Source organism: Anas acuta, chromosome 4 (assembly GCF_963932015.1).
Source record: "Anas acuta chromosome 4, bAnaAcu1.1, whole genome shotgun sequence".
Taxonomy (NCBI): domain Eukaryota; kingdom Metazoa; phylum Chordata; class Aves; order Anseriformes; family Anatidae; genus Anas; species Anas acuta.
Window position 1 is genome coordinate 12,555,601 of NC_088982.1, and position 21,960 is coordinate 12,577,560.

The 21,960-nt window shown below is 40.7% G+C and overlaps 1 protein-coding gene across 14 annotated transcripts in view; it reads left to right on the top strand.

Annotated features, from left to right (window-relative positions):
• C4H4orf50 (chromosome 4 C4orf50 homolog) overlaps positions 1–21,960 on the top strand; it is an 87,802-nt gene that overhangs the window by 12,245 nt on the left and 53,597 nt on the right. For 9 of the 14 annotated variants that reach the window (XM_068679873.1, XM_068679867.1, XM_068679870.1 and 6 more), the window contains 6 exons: positions 135–2,366; positions 3,059–3,160; positions 5,791–5,937; positions 9,555–9,731; positions 11,902–11,958; positions 12,395–12,577. In XM_068679873.1, the coding sequence (XP_068535974.1) occupies positions 135–2,366; positions 3,059–3,160; positions 5,791–5,937; positions 9,555–9,731; positions 11,902–11,958; positions 12,395–12,577 (2,898 nt within the window). Of the gene's footprint in view, positions 1–134; positions 2,367–3,058; positions 3,161–5,790; positions 5,938–9,315; positions 9,500–9,554; positions 9,732–11,901; positions 11,959–12,394; positions 12,578–15,072; positions 15,340–21,960 lie in introns of those variants that run through there. The other 5 variants (XM_068679878.1, XM_068679876.1, XM_068679875.1 and 2 more) reach the window with 5 other exon arrangements.

Sequence of the window (21,960 nt, forward strand, 5' to 3'; positions counted from 1 at the left end):
ATGGCAATGCTTTTCTCATCTGTCTGTAAATAAGCGTGTAATGAATGAAGTGAAAAATGACTTACAATGATATGGAATGATATACCTTGTCTTATATTTTTCAGTTTGAAGCATTTCTGGTTTGCTATTACTAGGTCACCCTTGGGACAAAAAAGCCAGGAGGTCTAGAGGATAGTTTCACTTTGTTTAGACATACCCCAAGCTATCCTGCAGCAAGACTGCTTCCACCTTGTTCTGAGAAGTTAACTATTGATGAGACATGTAAGGAAACCAAAGATGAAGAATGGTTTTCTCTCATGAAGGAACAAGCTATTAATCTACCAGCAAAGATGTTCCCTGTTTCTGTGGTTGAAACTTTGATGAGGGACAAGCCCTACCTTATCTTGTTAAAACCTGAAAGCTACGACATAGCAGCTGTCACAATGGTGAAGAAAACGAGGAGCTTGGATTTCAGTGAGGCAAATACCACTTTTTGCTCTGATGGCCTTTATGTTGTTGCAGAACAAGGTTTTTCTGAAAAAGCTTCTGTAGTTCTTCATGGAAATCCACCTTGCTTTGTGAATGACAATTTCACATTCTTTCTAGAAAAATGCTGTTTGGAAAAACATCAGCAAAACAAACAAATTCTACCCAAAAATAAATGTAAAAATAAAAGTCTGGATAAAGGTGTTAATGATATAAAGTATCACCAAAGAATCTTTATAAGGAGAGTTAAAGAAGAAGAAATACAGACTGAGAAAGCCCAAGCACAACAAGTTACCTGTGTTTTTGAGGAAAATTCTGAAGTTATAAATAAAACTATGTTGATTTGGCCTGGGAAGCTTGTAATGGACACTAAAGACAAACCAGGTAGCCCAGAAGGTGTCCACAATATATCTGTAGATTTTAAAGACTTACAGAATCATTTCAATGGGAGTCTTGAACTAAAGAAGAAACAAGAAACCCTCTCAGTAACCTGCATCTCTGATGTGACCAGGACATGCAATAGAGGACACATAATGGAAACGGAAGAGAAAGGAGAGAAACCTCAGAAAACAACTCACCAAATAAAGTCGTCCAGGAATGCTGGACTGAAAGAAAAGAAAGACCAGTCCATGAAATTACATAAATCAAAAGAGAAGAATTTCTCATGTCAAAAGATGTCTGCTGAAAATGTGCAATATGCATATCTTCAGAAAAGTTTTTGGTCACAGGAAGAGAGTTATCTGCTAAAAATACTGTCTCCTATGCAAAAGAGTTTGCTTATGTGTGTAAGCAAACAGTTCCTGCCAGAAAGCAATTTTTATGAGTATTTCTGTCATCTGTCACCACTGGAAGCGGTTAATGAGCATAATGTGAAAATATATACATTGAAAAAAGCAGTGGCTGTGTGTTCTCAGAGAATATTTCTACTGATGCAAGAGAATGAAAATTACTCAAAAAAGGTCAGTTTATTACAAGACGAGAATGAGAGATACGTTCAGAAGATGTGTGCACTAGAAGAGGAGATGAATGCGTATTTTCAATATGCTTTAGAAGTAGATGAAGCTAACATTGCTTCTTTTCAAAATTTACTTAATGAGAATGAAGTTGCTGACATATACAACATAAGTAACAACATATCAGAAGAAAATAGGATGAGCCCAAGAACAATTTTTGCTAAAAACTTCTCTAAGAATCTCTCTTATGTTGAAGATAAAAATAGGAATTCTGACAAAGATTCCTTGAGAGTTAAATCAAATCACCTTCCCAAGAGTGTTTTATCCCTTGGTGAAAGGAAAATGAGGTATTTACAGCTGCTTTTAGACTTGAAAGAAGAAAGAAGTAGGTGCTTCATAGAAATAGCTAAATTATTACAAGACAATGAGAACTATGTAGTGAAATATAATGAATTAATACAAGAGAGAGAGAGAAACTTGCACAGAATATCTCTTTTAGAAGATGAAAAAGAAACTTTATTGAGAAGTTTGGCAGAAGTAAAATGTGAACAAGACAAATACCAAGCCTTGGTTTCAGAACTTCAAGAGTGCAAAACCAGCTATTATCAAACTATTTCTGATTTACAGGAGGAAAAATGTGTGCTAAAAAGAACTATAGACAGAATCAAGAAAGAAACTGCAGAACAATTTAATGAATTTCAAAAAGCAAATGCAAACCTTATTTTAGAAAACAACAAATTAAAAGAATTAGTGTCTTCTTTGGGTTTCACCTATGAAGATCTGAGAAAGGAAAAATGCTTGGGAACAAAGGAAAATGTAGTAAACCTAAAAGAAGAAAACAGAAGTAAACAACGTGATCTTAATCCAAAGAAAATCGAAACATCATGTAGTATAACTCAGACTGAAGAAGAAGGAGTAGACCCCTCCAGCTATTTCCCCAGCAAAGAGGTAAGTAGTACCAATAAGGAATGTTATCAAGCAGGATCTTCTTAAAAAAATGCCCTTCAGAGGACAAAGCTTAATTAACTTAGAAATATGGAAGGTATTGTAAGCTGCCATGTCCTGGAGATCTGAGGTGCTGCAGTTAACTTTAAAACAGAAGGCAAAATACCAGAGAGCTGTTTTCTGAATGTTGTGTTAGAGAATTTTAAAGTGCTACAGTGAGCTTCAAAAGTCAAAAATGATACTTGAGTGCATTGGCTCAGGGAAATTTTTGTTTATTTGCTTGCAAGAATGAAAGCTTCTGGTAGAGTGATTTCCACAAATTTCTGTTGCAGTGGTACATGTTCACTTACTAGTTTTTATTCTGATAGGGTCTATTTTAAATTGTTTTTATTCTTGTGAAATATGTGTAAAGACAAGATCTTTAATTATTCTCAGTTTCTCATCTTTATTTTTCTTCTGCAACCATGAATCTTACACTGCAGTGTAATTCTATGAAGATTACAATGTTCTAAAAGCAGAATTGTTACTTTATTTGAGAATGATCAACAGGGGAACATTTATCTCTAATATTTTGATTGTATGCAAATATTTGTAGTAATTCAGATAAAATGAAAGTGTATGTTTTTTAGTAAAAATGTGTGCATACATCATTGTGTATAGGTGAGAGGAGTCATGTCTTTCTGTTGTGTGTCCAGGACAGCACATCTGAAAGCTACAGTATGATGAAAGAGCAAGTGGAAAAGGCAAAAGAGGAACTAAAAATAAAGCAAAAGGAATTGGAAAAATCAAAAATAGAGGTAACCTCCCACTCTGATGTAATTCTCAGGAGAAAATTTGTTTTATATTTTGTTTTCTTACATGGATGTTCTTTCTACAAGTGTTTAATGCTTTTACAAAACGGGGAAGTCTCTGATCTGCAGAACTGAACCATATCTCTGTGATCTTTCAGGTGAGTGATGAATTGCACAGTTATTCATTGTTGGCTGGAATTTCAAGTGAAGGTGCATTCCTTCGGTGGACTTTGAGAGAAGCTGAGTGCTTAATAAAGACACACCAAACAAAAATATCTGCTGCAGCCACTTCTGGGCAGAGTGCTTCCTCCCCCTCACTAGAAATGAAGAACAGAAAGCAGCAGAAACACTGAGAATTACGGCAAACCTGAATTCAGACAAATTTTTGATTAAGAGGCAAAATGACAAAAACTGATATAGTCAAGTGGTTTTTATACCTAGTGAGAGTGCAAAGCAAGCACCCTGCCTCTTGTCTTGACATCTATGTAGGAAACACAAAGTCCAACACCACCTATGTGGAAATTCTTATTTGGATGGACAGCTAATTCTGTGCCTGTGTACAGCAAATTTGAGGTTTTAATACCAACTGAGGAAGCTTTCTGCATTGTGCCTTTCCTGATATGTTAGCTTTAACATTCCTGTTTTTATTGAACAATCTCCAGTGCTTGCTTATCTAAGCAGAATGTATTGCTTTATGTCAAGCTTGTATTTATGGAGCTGTTTCACATGATAACAGGCATTGCTTAGACTGCCTGTGGAATAACACTGGCAATTACAAGTGTTACACTGAATATGTAAAAGAGCAGTAGGATTACACATGGTGGGTGTACAAAATGGATGTCCTTCGACAACCACTGTGTGACTTCCCTGATTTCAGATGAGGCAGATGGAATGAAGTGGTGGGTTGATGGCTGACTCCTGACCTTACAGTTTGCTGCAAAGAGATTTATTTTAAAATAATTTAGAATCATAGAATCATAGAATATCCTGAGTTGGAAGGGACCCTTAAGGATCATCAAGTCCAACTCTTGACACCGCACAGGTCTACCCAAGTTCAGACCATGTGACTAAGTGCACAGTCCAATCTCTTCTTAAATTCAGTCAGGCTCGGTGCAGTGACCACTTCCCTGGGGAGCCTGTTCCAGTGTGCAACCACCCTCTCCGTGAAGAACCCCCTCCTGATGTCAAGCCTAAATTTCCCCTGCCTCAGCTTAACCCCGTTCCCGCAGGTCCTGTCACTGGTGTTAATGGAGAAAAGGTCTCCTGCCTCTCGACACCCCCTTACAAGGAAGTTGTAGACTGCGATGAGGTCTCCCCTCAGCCTCCTCTTCTCCAGGCTGAACAGGCCCAGTGCCCTCAGCCGTTCCTCATACGTCTTCCCCTCCAGGCCTTTCACCATCTTCGTAGCCCTCCTCTGGACACTCTCCAACAGTTTCATGTCCTTTTTATACTGTGGTGCCCAGAACTGCACACAGTACTCGAGGTGAGGCCGCACCAGCGCAGAGTAGAGCGGGACAATCACCTCCCTCGATCTACTAGCGATGCCGTGCTTGATGCACCCCAGGACACGGTTGGCCCTCCTGGCTGCCAGGGCACACTGCTGGCTCATATTCAACTTGCTGTCTACCATGACCCCCAGATCCCTCTCTTCTAGGCTGCTCTCCAGCGTCTCATCGCCCAGTCTGTACGTGCAGCCAGGGTTTCCCCGTCCCAGGTGCAGGACCCGGCACTTGCTCTTATTGAACTTCATGCGGTTGGCGATCGCCCAGCTCTCCAACCTATCCAGATCCCTCTGTAAGGCCTTTCCACCCTCAACAGAGTCCACAACTCCTCCAAGTTTGGTGTCATCAGCAAACTTGCTCAAAATACCTTCTATATTTATAAAATACCTTCTAATTTATTTTTTTTTAATTTTAAAAATTTGATTAACTTGAGTCCTTCTAATCATTTTGTGTATTACTACAACTTCCTCAGTTTATTTAAAAGAATGTGAAGCCTTTGATTCAGAAGGGAGCAGAAATGATGCCTCATATGAGGAAGGGAGCTTGCTGTTAGGCAGCCAGAGTATCTACTGAATGTTTTTTGTTGTTGTTTTCTGAAATGACAGTTAATGTGTATAAGCAGGGAAAACTCATCTTAGAAGTAATACAAAGGTATAAGCTCAAAAGTCTGTAGGCTTCTTTCTTCCACCACAGTATTTTTCATTTTTGACATTTTTCAGGATTTGTTTTACCCCTTGCTGATAAAATCTTACTTTCATTTTGCTCTGATGGCTTTCAAAGATATAATCTCTGAAACTGTAAGTACATTCACCTTCGCCACATTTTTTTTAAGCTTCATTCAGAGTCATCCAGTTAGCTTCAAATTCAGAAACCAACTTCAATTTTAATCTACTATACTGCATAACTCCAGTTAAATACATTTCTACAGAACTTGATTTAAGCTATTTTACTATTCCTTCTTATAAGATGGTATTTTATGGTATAATTCCATTTATTTAAACCAAATAACAACAATTTAAACCTTGTGACTTGAAGATCAGACTCAAGACCGTGGTTGTAAGCCAGTATTGTGAAAAGGTATCACTGATAGACTAACTGCACTCAGTAATTTTGCTTTTTATTTTTTCCTGTTAGGCTCAGAAGTGGTACAGGGAACTTGGCTTTGCAGAAACAAGATATGAAGAAATCAAAACTCGTTTGATACAGGTTCTGTCCGAATCAGACCATCTTAAACAAGAAGCTGGGGACAAAGTGCTTCAAAAGCAGCACTGCAAATTAATGGTATGTATGTAAATGGAATCAAGAAAAGCACATTCCTTTGGACAGGACATTCTGGATGATGAGACACCTGTTAATGTTATTGGCAAGAAATTTGAAGCAAGTATAGAGCACCTAGAGACAATGCAGCTGTAAACTCTAAAGTAAGGAGATGTTATGTAAAGTGGATTTTCAAGTGACCTTAACGAAACCACCAAAAGTTGAAGGTGTTTCCTTTGAGTGCTCTTTGCTTTCTGTGCTCTGCAGTTTGAGAATGTTTCTGGTATTGGGCCCATGTTTCTGGTGTTGGGCCACTGCATCATTTTGCATTCCAGTGCAGAGAACTAGTTTTGGACAGGCAAAAAGAAGCTGTGATGCTAGACATTTTGTGGAGCAACTTCATTTGCAAATGAGCAGGAGGCATGGATTAATGGGGAGTCAAAATCTAACTGGTGTAAGCAGCTCAATCCAGGAAGTCTATCACATGAGAGAGAAAAAAAAATAATTAGAAAATATCTATAACAGAAATTCTGTGTTTTTGCAGTTAATGGAAGCTTTTGGAATTTTCAGGGGGTTCTGTGTCTTGATAAAGTCTTTATTCCCTCTCCCCCTGCCCAAATAAACTGTTTTAATTAAATATTTTTAATTATTAAATAATCTCCTGGAAGCAGCTTTCAAAAAGACCTTTCAGATAGCCTTCAAAATATTTCTCTCCTTCTTGACAGGAGAACTACAAAGATAAAATTTGAAGCATACATCAGTTGGAAAAGCAATCTTGTAATAACCTGCAATATTTGCAAATTTAGTTTGAACCTGTTAGATAGATATGGCTTCAGAAGAAAATAAAAACACATTCTGGAACATGTAAAGATTTTGGGCTCAGTTCAGTTGCCTAAATGTCACTGTTTATCCCACTGAAATGCCTTAAGGCATCCTGGCTGAGAGCATAGTTGGCCATCTGCAAGCCCTGTGTACTTTATTTAGGCTTTTACTCCTCACACGATAGGATGTTTAGGCAGTTGAATTCTGATTGCTAATTGAAAATGAAACACAGACTTTTTACCTCAGTATGATGTATTGTCATATAACATCTTATAACTTAAGAAAATTCAATTCAAGCAAGAATAACCCCCCAAATTGTTGGACAACAAACAGAAGTGTATCATGGGGTTTTGTTTAAGTTAACACATAAGACTGGTGATCCTTTTCCTATTTTCAGTTGGTTGTCATACTACCCAAAAGTGCTTTTCATCCCTCAAAGATCAATTAAAAAATATGGTAAATCACAATAAGCTTAGTTTTTTTCCTCTTCTGAACTTCCTTTTATGGAAGACATCTGTCTGTGATGCTTGAAAGAAGTGAGGATGTGAGCACTCTCAATCTAGAACCCAAGGCTGTACCTTGTGCCTTATGCTCTACAGCCTCTATTGCCAGGGATTCTAGTTCTCAGCTGAGACTTCAAAAGACTGTTGTGATATTATACATCACAAATGAAAGCTGAGATAATATACCTCAAAATTACTACTAACGCTTCTTGTTTTAGTGGTGTTGCTAACAGGGAAAGTACCATTTAACATGAGAATATTTGGGGAAATTTTCTGTTGAGGTGGCTTTCTGAACTCTAGCAGTGTAGTAGGAGTTCGGAGAAATCTGTGGGTGAGCATCAAGAGAGCAGCTTTGAAAATGAATTTTGGATGAAATGTACATAGTAAATGAAGTGCCATGTTTCCCAAGTGATCTCCCAATTCTTATCATGGCCTGTAGCCAAAAGGTCATATTTGTTCTAATTTTCAGTTTTGAGACAAGCGCAGCACATAGAGAAGGAATATTTTTTGTTAATGTTTAGGCATCAACTTTAAATGCTAGAGATCTTGTCAGATTTTATAGAATGTGGTGTGTTAAATGCTAAGTTTTGTGTTTAGTTATCCTTCAGTTATTTCCCAGCTGCTGGGTCCTTCACCCTTTTGGAGCTTGACCAATGGTTAATTGGGACACCTGAAAGTGACATAAATCTTGTATGCCTCATTTGTGCTTTGAAAAATCTTCTAGTTAGAGAAATCTTCTAGCTAGAGAAATCTTCTAGCAGGCCAGCAAAGTGCGAAAGGAGAGAGGCAACCCTTGCCTGTCTTTAACCTTCAAGCAAATTATTTTTTCCACCTCTTTTCTATTAAGCATCTTCAGTCAGGGAGTGCTTCCATTTTTCATTTAAAGTGCTTTTGTTTTGTGTGTGTGTAGGAGAGCAGATGAGGAAAATACCATATCTTAGACTCATTCTCAGGCTTTTGTCACTGCAATGCTGGTTTAATCAATCTTGATGTGTCCAACACTTGCTTTTGTTCTTTTCTCTTAACACAAGAGGGAGCCAACAATTTTGATACAAAGCATGAACGAATTATTAGAATGCTACACATAGAGAACTTGCTTCATTTGGAAGAGTATGAAAATGTCATACTCATGTTTTTATCTGTGTTGCAGTGATGTGTTGCAGCCAGAATGACATGATCTATCAATACAGTTTGCTGTTTTCTGTGAAAGGGTACTTTTAATATATTCTAGTCACTGAGGGGTTCAAATTCAAAGGCTGGTCAAAAAGCCATGCAGAATTACACTGTGCTGCTGTGGCTGAACACTAGCTCTTCTCTCAGCTGTTTCAGTGTTAATATCCGTGAAAATCAAACCATCTCCTTGCACATTTTCTCAGAAAGTTACGTGGTTTTATGGTAGGTCTGACTAGGATTTTTAGCTTAATCACCAAAATGCTTGATCTCTTTAGAATTGCATGTATAATGTTACAGAAAAGCTTGAACAGCTGTGTGTATCAACTCAATATTTATAAAATATAAGTTCACAACAGTGTTAACATTTTTTGCAAGACTTTCTTCACCCTCTCTTCCTTTATTTCTCATTCTTAGACTGTACATGTGAATATTTAGCCTGATAGTATCACTTCTAGGAGCTGACATTATGATGTTGACCATAAATCTAAAACTCTCACTAATCCTTTCAATCTAAGAGCATGAAACAAACAAAAAAAACAAAAACAAGGGGAAGAAAGAGCTTCTGAATTTAATTCCTCCTCCCCCAGTGGTATACTTATTCTGTACCGTTATTACATTTCAATGTAATTAATATTTTTTAGTATTTTTAATATTTGTACTTAAAATGAGATTAGTTTTATTATTAATCTTCCATAACAAAAATATAACTGCAAGCATGCAATTTGCTCTCTGAGATAAACACATGAAAAACCAAGGAGCATATTATATAGAAGTTAGAGCAGGAGACTGGGGACTTTTGAGTTCTATTCTTACTCACTCTGTGACCTTAGGTTAGTCACTTAATCTGCCTGTGCCCCAGTTTCTCCAAGTATGAAATGATTATAATTCAGTATTTACCTTGAAGGAACTTTGTGGAATCCCAGTCTTACACCTACTCTCAGAGGGGATCGAGAACTCAATGCTCATAAACAATTTTAAGATTACTGCAAGATATGCTACTGTGTTTATGAAGGTTTGAAGTCAGACATTTCATATTAGCTTAAAAAATGAGTTACAAGGTAGGTATGTTGCTTTAAAATGTGATTGAGAATATTATTATAATTTTCTACAGCTAATTTGAAAATATGTGTATTTGTTCTCTAGCCTGTATACAACGTGAAAGATGCCCAGGAAATAGAGGAGAATAAAATAGCCAATAAAAGATTACAGCAGCAAGTGCTGACCTTGAAAGCCCAGCTCAGGGACCAGGCTGCATTACAAAATCAGTTTCGGGGCTTGCAAAATGAAGTGGAACTCCTTCAGACTCAGCTATGTGAAAAGGTACAGGAAAGCTATTGCCTGTGCAGTTGAAAGGGCGGAGTGATTTGAGCTTAGATTTCAGATTCCACCTCGTCTCAAAACAGAGAACCAAAATCACAATCTTTCCTGGCAATGTGTCTGGCAATAATTAAATGGTTTACAGATATGTAAAAGTAAGCCTTACTTCAGAGAAATAGGGCAAAGATATAAACTGTCTGGGTGGTCAACATTATGGGAAGATGATAGTCCATAATAACAGTTGCCACCAGTCTCTGCTCTAATCCCCATAGCATAAGTAGTGCTGATTTTTTTTTTTACAAAGCCACCTTCTTGGCTTAAATTGTCAGGATTTTTAGCATTCCCAGCTCTCTTGTTGCACTGTATCAGACCAGGAGATAAACTGAGCTAGGGGTAGAATTTTAATAGAATTTTTGTAGCTTTTTTTTTTTTAAGATCCAGCTCTTAGTGTTGCACACTATGAAATTTCATTAACTCATTTTCATTTTGGTGTGTGTTGTAGTGTTTATTTGTTTATTTTACTGGCATGGTAAAAGAGAGCCTCCATATACATGCAAGAATGCTTACATTAGCAGTTTTTACACATGTGCATTGTATTTCACCTGGCAAACCAGGGCATGTACTCTCATTAACATTTGTAGAGCTGCTGCCTTAAAGTCAAACTGCTCTCAGTGTGACTGCAACAGCTGAGCACCTAGGTGGAAATTAATTCCTGTTAAGGCTTTGTTTCCTTAGATTTTATTTTACATTTCTTTGGAACTAATTTTTTTAAAGAGATGATTGCTATGATATGAGCCAAATTGGAATTGCCCATTGTGCTCTGAAACAGCTAGCAAATGGAGCAAATGGCATTTTCTCAATAGCACACTACACAATGAACAGAACATTCTTCTCCCCTCTCTTTTCTCTGAAATATCGGAGAGAGAGAATTTTATTCTTCCTGCAGAGTACGAGCTTCATCATCCTTCCTCCACAATAAATCCACTGCCTTGTCATGTGCTGTGATTTACTTTAACCAGCCCTCTGTGGAGGCCTAGTGGCTTCTCCCAGGAGTTGATTAGGCTGCCTCTTAACAGAGTAGTGTTGGTAAAATGAATTTGCTTTATAGTGTCTGCTGCCTGCATTGATGGATGTTGCATATGGTAGGTGAGCAAAGGGTGAGACGTGCTATCCACATAAATGGGCAGCTCTTAATTGTCCTGTAGGATCAACAAAGCATTTTGTTCTGTGCCTCATCAAAATTTTAATGTTACCAGCGAAGGGACCTACTTCCAGCTTTTTCTTTGTTCCCTCAGAGCTAGTGCAATGCAAAGACATGTCTCTTCTATCCTGCATACTATGTTCCTTCCCTAGCTTGCTATTTTTTGGCAGAGGACCATGTGACCTCTTTCAGCATAACTGAGTTCTTATAAAGGGAGTCTTTTTCTTCCTGGACACATGTGATATATTTATTCCAGGCTTTATAGAAATACAAATTCTCAAGCAAAATGAATGCAAATGAATCTGTACTTTATTGCCAAATAATACTGTATTGATTTATAATAGAAATAGATTTTACCTGGCAGAACACTACATTTCTGCGTAATCAGAAAGCAGTTTTCCCATGAATAATAAACATTTTACTCATAAGATACAGAGCAGGTCATCTGGCTCACCTCATAGTAGTGAATGCATCAATCATGTCAAAGTAGAAAGTTGTTGATGTTCACATTTCAAAACCTGCCATGGAATGCACATGCAGAAAATCCTCCTGTGTTTCTTGCATTCTACAAGATAATTCAAACAAGAAAAGGGAAAACTTTTCCCCAAATGAGTATTTTGGAAGATTCACAGTCCAAATGGGAGTATTAATGCATAATGAATGATACCAACCCTTTAATGTGATTCTGCTGTGATGAAATAACCCCAGTGTTATCGGGCTACATCTAAAAAGCATCCAAAAGCACTTGGTAATACGTAAGCCCAACATCAATGCTAGGGCAGTGTTTCAGTGCCAGGGCTTATCAATGTACAAACAACTTACACTGCTTCATGGTATTTGTGATACAGGGTCACACAGCTATGTGAAGTGTGTGCCTTGAAAGTCAGGTCTAAAACAAATATTAACAAATTGCTGAAATATTTTAAAGTGATTTTTGAATAAGTTAATAAATTATGTTTTTCAACTTTTCAGACAAAAGAACTTCAGAAGAGAAAGTCTGATGTGAAGCTGATGCTAGCTCCTCTGAAGGTAGTGTGTGTTCCTTGAGACTGAAGCAGGGCATCCACAAATGGGTATCCCTGTGTTTACAGACTTGCTTTATTTTTCAGTGTATCATAGCCATTCTGTGTGTTTGTGTGCCTGCTTTTGCAGCTACTCCTGACTTAGCTGCTTGCTCCTGGGCTTTTAGGCAAGGGTTGGTTGACATTATTGCTAAGGGATAATTATTGCTATTATTGTTCAGTTTGGGAAAGTGGGTCTTCACAGATGGAGAAGTGGATGCTTCTTTCCAGTTTATGTGTGTGTGCCCCTCTGCTGCAGGGTGCAGAAGCACCTAAATGGCCTAGAAGCATAGGGCTGCGATATACAGCTTTGGGTCAATGTGTGGAATTTCATCAGACACAAAGTGCAATCTTGAGGTCTCAGCAGGGAGTGAGATCAATGTGTGTGTGTTCATGATGCGTAGGCAAAGTTGGCTTGCCTCACACAAAAATGCCAAGAAAGGAACAGCTTCATTACCAGGATGCATGGCGAATTTCACCAGCGAGGATTTAAGAACTCTGCATTTGACGAAGAGGTGAAACGCCTGGTGAATGACATGGCCTTGGCAGAGTACGCAGCCACTTTTACACCAACGTGTGATCAAGAGGTTAGTGTTTGTATGTCCTTGTAGGATCCTCTGGTTTCAGCTTCTGTATTAAGTCAGTGTTTTTTTTTAAAGTGTTCAGAGAGACTCAGTGTATAGTTATAAAATATATCTGGGCACCTAATATAAATATTGCTTCAGGCAAGTCAGTGGAGTTGGCTGGTTTACTGCAGTTTTGGTTGGGGTTTAATTATTCTGGAGCTTATCGCCAAGTATGTCTGTGCACATTGCAAAAACACTTACCTAATACTTAGACAAAATACCAAGCCTAGTGGATAATGCAGCATATATGATACAATTTGACCTTAAATAATTTTTTTTTGCATTTTCTTCCTGCACAATGCTTCATTCCAGATTTCTGAAGGAATCAAAAGAAAAAGAAACAGCAGTGTGGTTGCAGGGTGGGACTGGATTTTGTATCTGGCTGTGTCCACTTTGAGCTTGTCAAGTCTGGTTTCCCTACTGTCTTGCCCAAGCTCACACTGAGAATGAATGTTTTGTGTGTCAGGAATTAATAACTCATCTGTCAGAAAGGGAGATAATACTTCACTGCCTTCAGACATTTTCTCAGACATTGCTGTGATGAATGATCATAGTGTAAAGCTTCCCAATAAACAAAACATCAAAATACTGTGCACATTCACACTGTCTTCCTGAATGTCTAATTATCACAAAATACAACAACTTTACCAAGACAGAATTAGACTGAATCTATATCCTGACGGCGCATAAGTTCATCTGGGATGTAGGAGCACTGGATACAATTTCCTGCTCCAAAAGACATTTAGCTGTTCTCTAAGTGGAGCAGAAATCTCTCTCCATAGCACCCAGCACTGTAGTGGCCGGAGGTCCCACCTGGTCTCAGGGAGGTGGGGATTTGTGCCTGATCATACAGACAACAGGCTAATTCTTGCTGGCACCCTGACGCTGAGCTTCAGACCATCCTGGGTCCAGCTGCTTCAGCTGGCTGTGGTAAGTAATTCCATGTGTAATAGGGGAAACCCTTCCTGCCAAGGCAGATCTGCATGTTCCCATGAAAAATTTAGACTTCTGTGAATTCAGTTGTCCAATAGAAAACATTTTAGTGAGAAAATTTCCAAGTGACACTGCTGCTAGTTTAATAAGTATTGGTTGTAATCACAAAGAGAGAATGTTTCATATTCATGTGATACATTCCTTTGGTTTTCAAAATCTTGTACTGAATTCTGCCAACATATTGTAAACTGAATTGACCTTTCATCTCTGAGAATTACTTTTTGCATTTCAACTCATATTCTTGCTGAAATTCACATCTAAGATTCCCAGCTTCTACTGACGTAAAACTCCTTTGAAAGCTCATTCCCTTCCTTCCCCTGAGATTTTTACTTCTAAATCATTACTAACATTTGAATGCTTCTAGAGAAAACTTGGTGGACAGATGCATTTTTTTTCCTTCTTAAAATAAAAATTTGTAATTGGCTTTATTCATTTCTGGACCCAGTGACAAGCAGAAGTCTGTTGCACATTGGCAGCAGACTTGCCTGTTTTAGCTTACTGAAGAATTTCATCTGAATGTATGCAGTGATGCATGGAGCCCTTTGAAGGGAAGGGGACTCTGACTTCAAATCAGTGCCTGGTCTTGTTTAGTGCAGTAAAAAATTCTGTGCTGGGTTGTCAGGGAAATGTATTTTAAAATTATTTTCAGAACCCTTCCTCCCACCACCACCCCCTGCCCACTGTGTTGGAATTACATTTAGATGGTACAGATTTGCCCTAACTGTGTGCTAGGAAGCTCCAGCTCCAGTGGAAGGCTTATGGGCATCCACAAGTTACTCATGTTTAAAAAAAAACACTAACCTAGTTCTTTTCTTATTCAGGGCACAACTGATAATCAGGTATTCCCTACTGTTTGCCAGAAGTATTTTGTTCCTAATACCCATCCCAATTAAAATAGTTAAACACTAAGGCAGTGTGATGCAAAACCAATCATCGTCAGAGCTGTGCTTCACTTTCGATGTTAGAAACTGTGTTCTCAGAAACTGTAAATCACTGTTGTCCCAATGGCTCCATCCTGCTGATTTACACTAACTGAATATTTCAAATCAGTTTGGTTCAGCAGACCAGCACGCATGCTGAGTTTTGTTGTTCTTGATTATTTTCACATCTCAATGTTGCATTCAATTTTTTATGAGTGAGAACTAAAATGTTCTTGAATCATGTAGTGTTCCTTATATTGGTCCAACAGTATACATTTTGCTGATACCAGATATACATTGGAGTAATTTGTTTAAGAAGGAAAAGCAATTTTCCTTCTCTTAATATATTTTTCAAGTTCCTGCAAAGAGGAGTAGATTTTGAATGACTTTTTCTCACCATAAAACTGTACACTATTAAATCCCTTCATTTTTAATTTAGTTTAATTTAGTAATTTAGTGTAATCAGTATAATTTTATTTTAGTTCATCATAATAAACATATAAGATTACACTGAAGGTTTTATTTCCATTCTTTTTCATGCAGAGGAAACCCCTACATAAGTCTACTGAAAGTGATAATTGTGTGCAGGATGAAGAAGGAAAGGTTCATCATTCCTGTCTCTTGGTTATGAAAAAAAATAACCTCTTGGGAAGCCAAAGGAATGGCAATCTATGTCTAATATGGATTTGAAACTTTAGGAGTCATGAAGAAGTTAACTGCAGTGATTTATAGACTTTGTAATATACTCTCCTTTTAAAAGACTCAAGTTGAGAAACCATTTGAGCCCCTTGTAGTGGACCGGTAATAAATGTAAGGATCACTTTCGTGATCTTTTAAATGCTTATTTTTATTTTTTTTTTTTTTCAGTTGGAAGGGACCTGTCCTCATCTTTGTTTTCTTGTTGTTACAGGATTAATTCATGGACATTATTAATAGTTATTGTTTCTCTGCAGTTCCCAATGAGAAGTACAAGGAGCAGCTTTCATCGGCTTAGGATAGATATGCATGCTCACTGGACAGCTGATAAAAAGGACTGGGACTGGGCTTTGCAACAGCTGGTTTACTTAGATTGGTAACAGTGGAAAGGAAGAGAAGATGCTTCAGATAACTAACATGAAATATGAAAGAGGAGCTTCCATTTTTTTCTGAAATTAGGTGTCTACTTGTGGTTTATGAAATAGGCTTTACCCACTCTGACTAGCTTGAATATGAGGCTGTGTCCACACTACTTTTGATATATTGCAGAACCACAAAGAGGAGCAAGAGAGCTTGACTCACCCTTCACATGAGCTCATCCCAGTCTGTGCAGCTGTGTGGTATTTTTAGGCCTTTTCTCTCTTTTCAGGGTGCACATGGAGAAACAGGAGTATGTTCAATTTTTTTCTGCAGATGTCTGAGCCAACCAGTCCTGGTTTTATGTCAACAGTCTCTGTCCAGATGACTGATGGCTGTAATGGATAATGCTGCTGTACTCATTTACTTTGATTTCTCTTGTACTGGAAGCCTTTGACTTGATGATGTATTTTTTATATTCTTCCAATAGTGGATATGAAACCATTGCGGCTGTTTCACAGATCTGAGAGGGAATTTGTGCAAGGATAAATGGTAGTGCTTTTTATTGCTTTTCATGGAGTCATCTTAAACCTCATGTATGGAAAGCTCCAAGTAGAGAATGTGTCCAGTGGAATGAATTATTTGTTTTACAGAATAAGGATGTGGTGGTTTTACCGTACTGGGCAGCTAAACCCCACAACCGCTCTCTCACTCCCCCTCCTTTAGATGAGGAGGGGGAGAAGTAAAGCGAAGAACAACTCACGGGTTGAGATAAGGATAATTTAATTAAAGGGAAATAATTATAATAGTTAAATAAAGACTACCATGAACTAACAATTTAACTAAGGGGAAAATAAAAAGGGAAAGGGGAAAGGGAGGGAAAAAAAAAAGGAAAATAAAAAGAAGGGAGGAAAACAAACAAACAAAATAAATGAAGGCTATATGGAAGTGCAGAGGAAAGAAATTACTCTCTACTTCCCACAAATGAGCAATGATTGACCACGTCCTTGAAGCAAGGCCTCAACGCACGCAGCCGGTGTTCGAGAGGAGGACCGACGTCTTCCAAACGAGAGCCCACCCCTCCCCTCTTCTTCCTGTTTCCACCTTTTATTGCTGAGTGTGACATCACATGGTATGGAATATCCCTTTGATTGGTTTAGGCCAGCTGCCCTAGTGATGTTTCTCTCCTCACCTTTTGCCCACCCCCTAGGAGGGTTAGAGAAAGGCCTAATACTGTGCCACTGCTGCTCAGCAGCAGACACAACACTGGTGTGATAACACTGCTGTTCCAGCTACAAGTACAGAGTACGGCACTGTATGGGCTGCTGCTGGGAAAGTTAACATTCCAGCCAGACCCAATACAACCTCCACCCCTTATTCCATAACATTTGTGTCACACTCAGATCCCCATACTTTAGCATACAAGCATCCTCATCATTATTCCTTGTCCTTTAACAGGACAAGGATTTAATAGGACAAGATTAATAGGCAGGTGTATCTTCTCATTCCATAGGTCTTTCTTGGAAAACGTTCATAAGAACTGTTGATGATTAGGTCTTCATCTGCCAAAGTGGCCACTCAAGGCAGGTGGAGTTGGATGTCTGGACGCGAGCACCAGCTTAGCTCAAGTTCTTGTTGCACTGCCCGGCTCCTTGCAACGTTGACCTGTCGTTGATCCTACAGCATCTTCCTACAACATATAACTTAGATTACAGATTAGTTTTCTCTCAGTGTCAAATCTCCTTGAGGCACACACTTGATATCCCCATTCCTTTGCATGACCCACCAGGTATACCCTGGTCCTTGGGCGAAGACAATCCCACGAGTGGGTTTGCCTTTTCCCGAGGCAGGAGCAACCCACACTGCCTTCCCCATCCACCTTCCTACATGCACTACGGGAACTTTAGCTCCTTTCACAGTGTGTAGGGGTTTTGTTTCGGCAGGACCAGCACGGCTGTCAGACCCCCTATTGTTAACTAGCCAAGTGGCTTCTGGTAGATTTGTGTCCCATTGTTTCCATGTCCCAGCACCTAATGCTCGTAACATAGTCTTTAACAGTCCATTGTACCTCTCAACCTTCCCAGAGGCTTGTGGGTGATAAGGGATGTGGTATACCCACTCAATACCATGCCTCTTTGCCCAGGAGGTAACAAGATTGTTTCGGAAATGAGTCCCATTGTCAGACTCAATTCTCTCTGGTGTACCATGACGCCACAATACTTGTCTTTCCAGGCCCAAGATAGTATTTCGGGCCGTGGCATGGTTTACAGGGTATGTTTCCAACCACCCAGTAGTTGCTTCTACCATGGTAAGTATGTACCGTTTGCCTTGGCGGGTTTTTGGAAGTGGTCCAATATAGTCAATTTGCCAGGCCTCACCATATTGAAACCCTAGCCATCTCCCCCTGTTCCAGGGAGATTTTACCTTCATGGCTTTCTTGATTGCAGCACAGGTCTCACACTCATGGGTAACCTGTGTGATGGCTTCAATGGTCAAGTCCACCCCTCGATCACGAGCCCATCTGTAAGTGGCATCCCTCCCCAGATGTCCTGATGTTTCATGGGCCCATCGAGCTACAAACAGCTCACCCTTACGTTCCCAGTCTAGGTCCACCTGAGCCACTTCAATTTTCGAAGCTCGATCCACTTCTTCGTTGTTCCGATGTTCTACAGTAGCGCGACTCTTGGGCATGTGGGCATCTACATGACGTACTTTAACATCCAGGTTTCCTACCCGGGCAGCAATATCTTGCCACAGGGTAGCAGCCCAGATAGGTTTACCTCTGCGCTGCCAGTTGCTCTCTTTCCATTGCTGCAGCCACCCCCACAGAGCATTTGCCACCATCCATGAGTCAGTATAAAGATACAATACTGGCCAATTTTCTCTTTCGGCGATATCTAGGGCTAGTTGTATGGCTTTTACTTCTGCATACTGACTCGACTCATCTTCCCCTTCCATGGCCTCCGCAACTCGTCGTATGGGATTCCACACAGCAGCTTTCCATTTCCGATGACTCCCTATCACACGGCAGGATCCGTCAGTAAACAACGCATACTGCTTTCTGTCCTCTGGCAACTCATTGTATGGTGGTGCCTCTTCAGCACGGGTTACCTCTTCTGTTGGTACTCCGAAATCTCTACCTTCCGGCCAGTCCATAATCTCTTCCAGGATTCCTGGGCGATTGGGTTTTCCCATTCGAGCCCGCTGTGTAATTAGTGCTATCCACTTACTCCATGTAGCATCAGTTGCATGGTGTGTAGTGGGAATTTTCTCTTTGAACATCCAATGTAACACAGGTAACCGCGGTGCCAAGAGGAGCTGTGCCTCTGTACCCACAACTTCTGAAGCAGCTCGAACACCCTCATATGCTGTGAGTATTTCTTTTTCAGTTGGGGTGTAATTGGCTTCTGATCCTCGATAGCCCCGACTCCAGAAGCCCAGAGGTCGGCCTCGAGTTTCTTCTGGGGTTTTCTGCCAAAGGCTCCAGGTGAGGCCATGCTCCCCAGCTGCAGTGTACAGTATATTTTGCACAGCTGGTCCAGTACGGACAGGCCCAAGGGCTACTGCACGAGCTATTTCTTGTTTGATTTGTTCAAATGCCTGTTGTTGCTCAGGGCCCCACTCGAAATAGTTTCTCTTTCGAGTCACTCGATATAGAGGATTCACAAGCTGACTATAGCCTGGCACATGCATTCTCCAGAATCCCACGAGGCCTAGGAAAGCTTGCGTTTCTTTTTTGCTAGTTGGCGGAGACATTGCTGTTATTTTATTGATCACATCCATTGGAATATGGCGACGTCCATCCTGCCATTTTACCCCCAAGAACTGGATTTCCTGTGCAGGCCCCTTGACCTTGCTCTGTTTAATGGCAAAACCAGCTTTCAGGAGAATTTGGATTATTTTCTTCCCTTTCTCGAAAACTTCTTCTGCTGTGTTGCCCCACACGAGGATGTCGTCAATGTACTGAAGGTGCTCAGGGGCTCCCCCTTGCTCCAGTGCAGACTGGATCAGTCCATGGCAAATGGTAGGGCTGTGTTTCCACCCCTGGGGCAGCCGATTCCAGGTGTATTGGATGCCCCTCCAAGTGAAAGCAAACTGCGGCCTGCATGCTGCTGCCAAAGGGATGGAGAAAAATGCATTAGCAATATCAATTGTGGCATACCACTTGGCTGCCTTTGACTCTAGTTCGTACTGAAGTTCCAGCATGTCCGGCACTGCAGCACTCAGTGGTGGCGTGACTTCATTCAGGCCGCGGTAGTCCACTGTTAGCCTCCACTCGCCATTAGACTTTCGTACTGGCCATATAGGACTATTAAAGGGTGAGCGAGTCTTGCTGATTACTCCCTGACTCTCCAGTCGGTGAATCAACTCATGGATGGGAATCAGGGAGTCTCGGTTGGTGCGATATTGCCGTCGGTGCACCGTTGTAGTAGCAATTGGTACCTGTTGTTCTTCAACCTTCAGCAATCCTACAACAGAAGGGTCTTCTGAAAGGCCAGGCAAGGTAGACAGCTGCCTAATCTTTTCTGTGCTCAAAGCAGCTATGCCAAAAGCCCACCGGTATCCTTTTGGATCCTTGAAGTACCCTCTCTTGAGATAGTCTATGCCAAGGATACATGGAGCCTCTGGGCCAGTCACAATGGGATGCTTTTGCCACTCATTCCCAGTTAGACTCACTTCAGCTTCCAGTACAGATAGTTGTTGGGATCCCCCTGTCACTCCGGAGATACAGGTGAGTTCTGTCCCTTGGTAGCCTGATGGCATTATGGTACATTGTGCGCCAGTGTCCACTAAAGCTTTGTATTCTTGTGGTTCTGATGTTCCAGGCCATCGGATCCACACAGTCCAATAAATCCGGTTATCCCTCTCCTCTACCTGGCCAGAGGCAGGGCCCCTCTAGTCCTGGCTGGAGCGTCTGCCACTTAATTCTTGCAAATGAGAGGTAGAGGTCTCTTCATCAGGGTCAAGAATAACATCAGCTCTTCTACTGCCTCTGGGGTACTGCCCCATGGAAACTGGAGCAGCATTTCTCTTAGGAACCCCTCTTCTTGCTGCTGTATTTCCTTTCAGTTCACGTACCCGAGCAGCTAGGGTTGAAGTAGGTACACCATCCCATTTCCTCATATCTTCCCCATGGTCACGCAGAAAAAACCACAAGGTGCCACGTGGTGTACGTCTTGGGTACTCTCTCTCTTGAGCGCGCGAATGCTGATTCTTAGTGGCTGAAGTATCACTCTGTCCAAATGAGGGGGAATATACTCGTTCCACGAGCTTGTCAAGTCCTTTAGACAGTTTCTCCACAGCTGAGACACTGGACTGTAGCGGAGCAGAGAGATTGTCTTCATATTTTTGAAGCTGGCAGGACATATCATACAATGTTGGTCCCATCCCCTCATCCCAGTTAATTGATGCCAGGGTACTGGCATGTGCTGGTGGTGCACTCCGCACAAATCTACGCCACATGGATGTTGTGCACTGGACTTCATCGGGGTCTTGAGGTGTCTGGGCATTGTCCAAATCACTATAAATCATCTCCCGCACAGCTAATTCCCGCAGATGCTGGAGACCTTTATCTATAGTGGTCCACTTGCCTATTTGATATACAATATCTTCCTTATGGGGATATCTTTCTCTCACAGCCGCCAGGAGTCGTCTCCAGAGGCTGAGGGCCTGTGCTCCTCTCCCGATTACTTTGTCGATTACCCTTTCTCTAGAGAGGGATCCCAGCTGCTTGGCTTCATTGCCTTCTAATTGTAGGCTATTGGCCCCAGCATCCCAGCATCGAAGCAGCCAAGTGAGGATGTGTTCACCTGGGCGTCGACCATAATCCTTTCGTATTTCTCGCATCTCACTCAGGGATAAGGATCGAGTGATTTCTGATTCCTTTATGATTTCTGTCTCGTCTTCCTGCTGTTTTTGTGATGGCCCTGCTTTAGAGGTGCCTGCCATTTCCCCTTCTTCCTCCTCCTTAGGAGAGCCTTCTTCCCTTACTAAACGAGCTGACTTCCGTTTCCATTTTTTTGACTTGACTATGGGGGCGACTGATACCATAGTTGGTTGGTCTTTTGGGTCAGCCACATCGTGTGTTACTTGGTCATCATATTCAGAGACTTCCTCCCTCTCTTCAAGTTGCTGGATGATGTTAAACAGTGTTTGATAGGAATAAGCCAGGACCCAGCACAATGCTGCAAGCTGTCGTTCTCCGGCATTATCAGGGTCAGGACATACAACTCTCAAACATTCTACTAATTTTTTAGGATTTAGCACTTGCTCAGGGGTGAAGTTCAAAACTATTGGAGGAGACACTCGTGACAGGTATCTGCTAACATCATCCCACACACCTAGCCACTCACCACAAGACTGTTTCGGGACAGATTC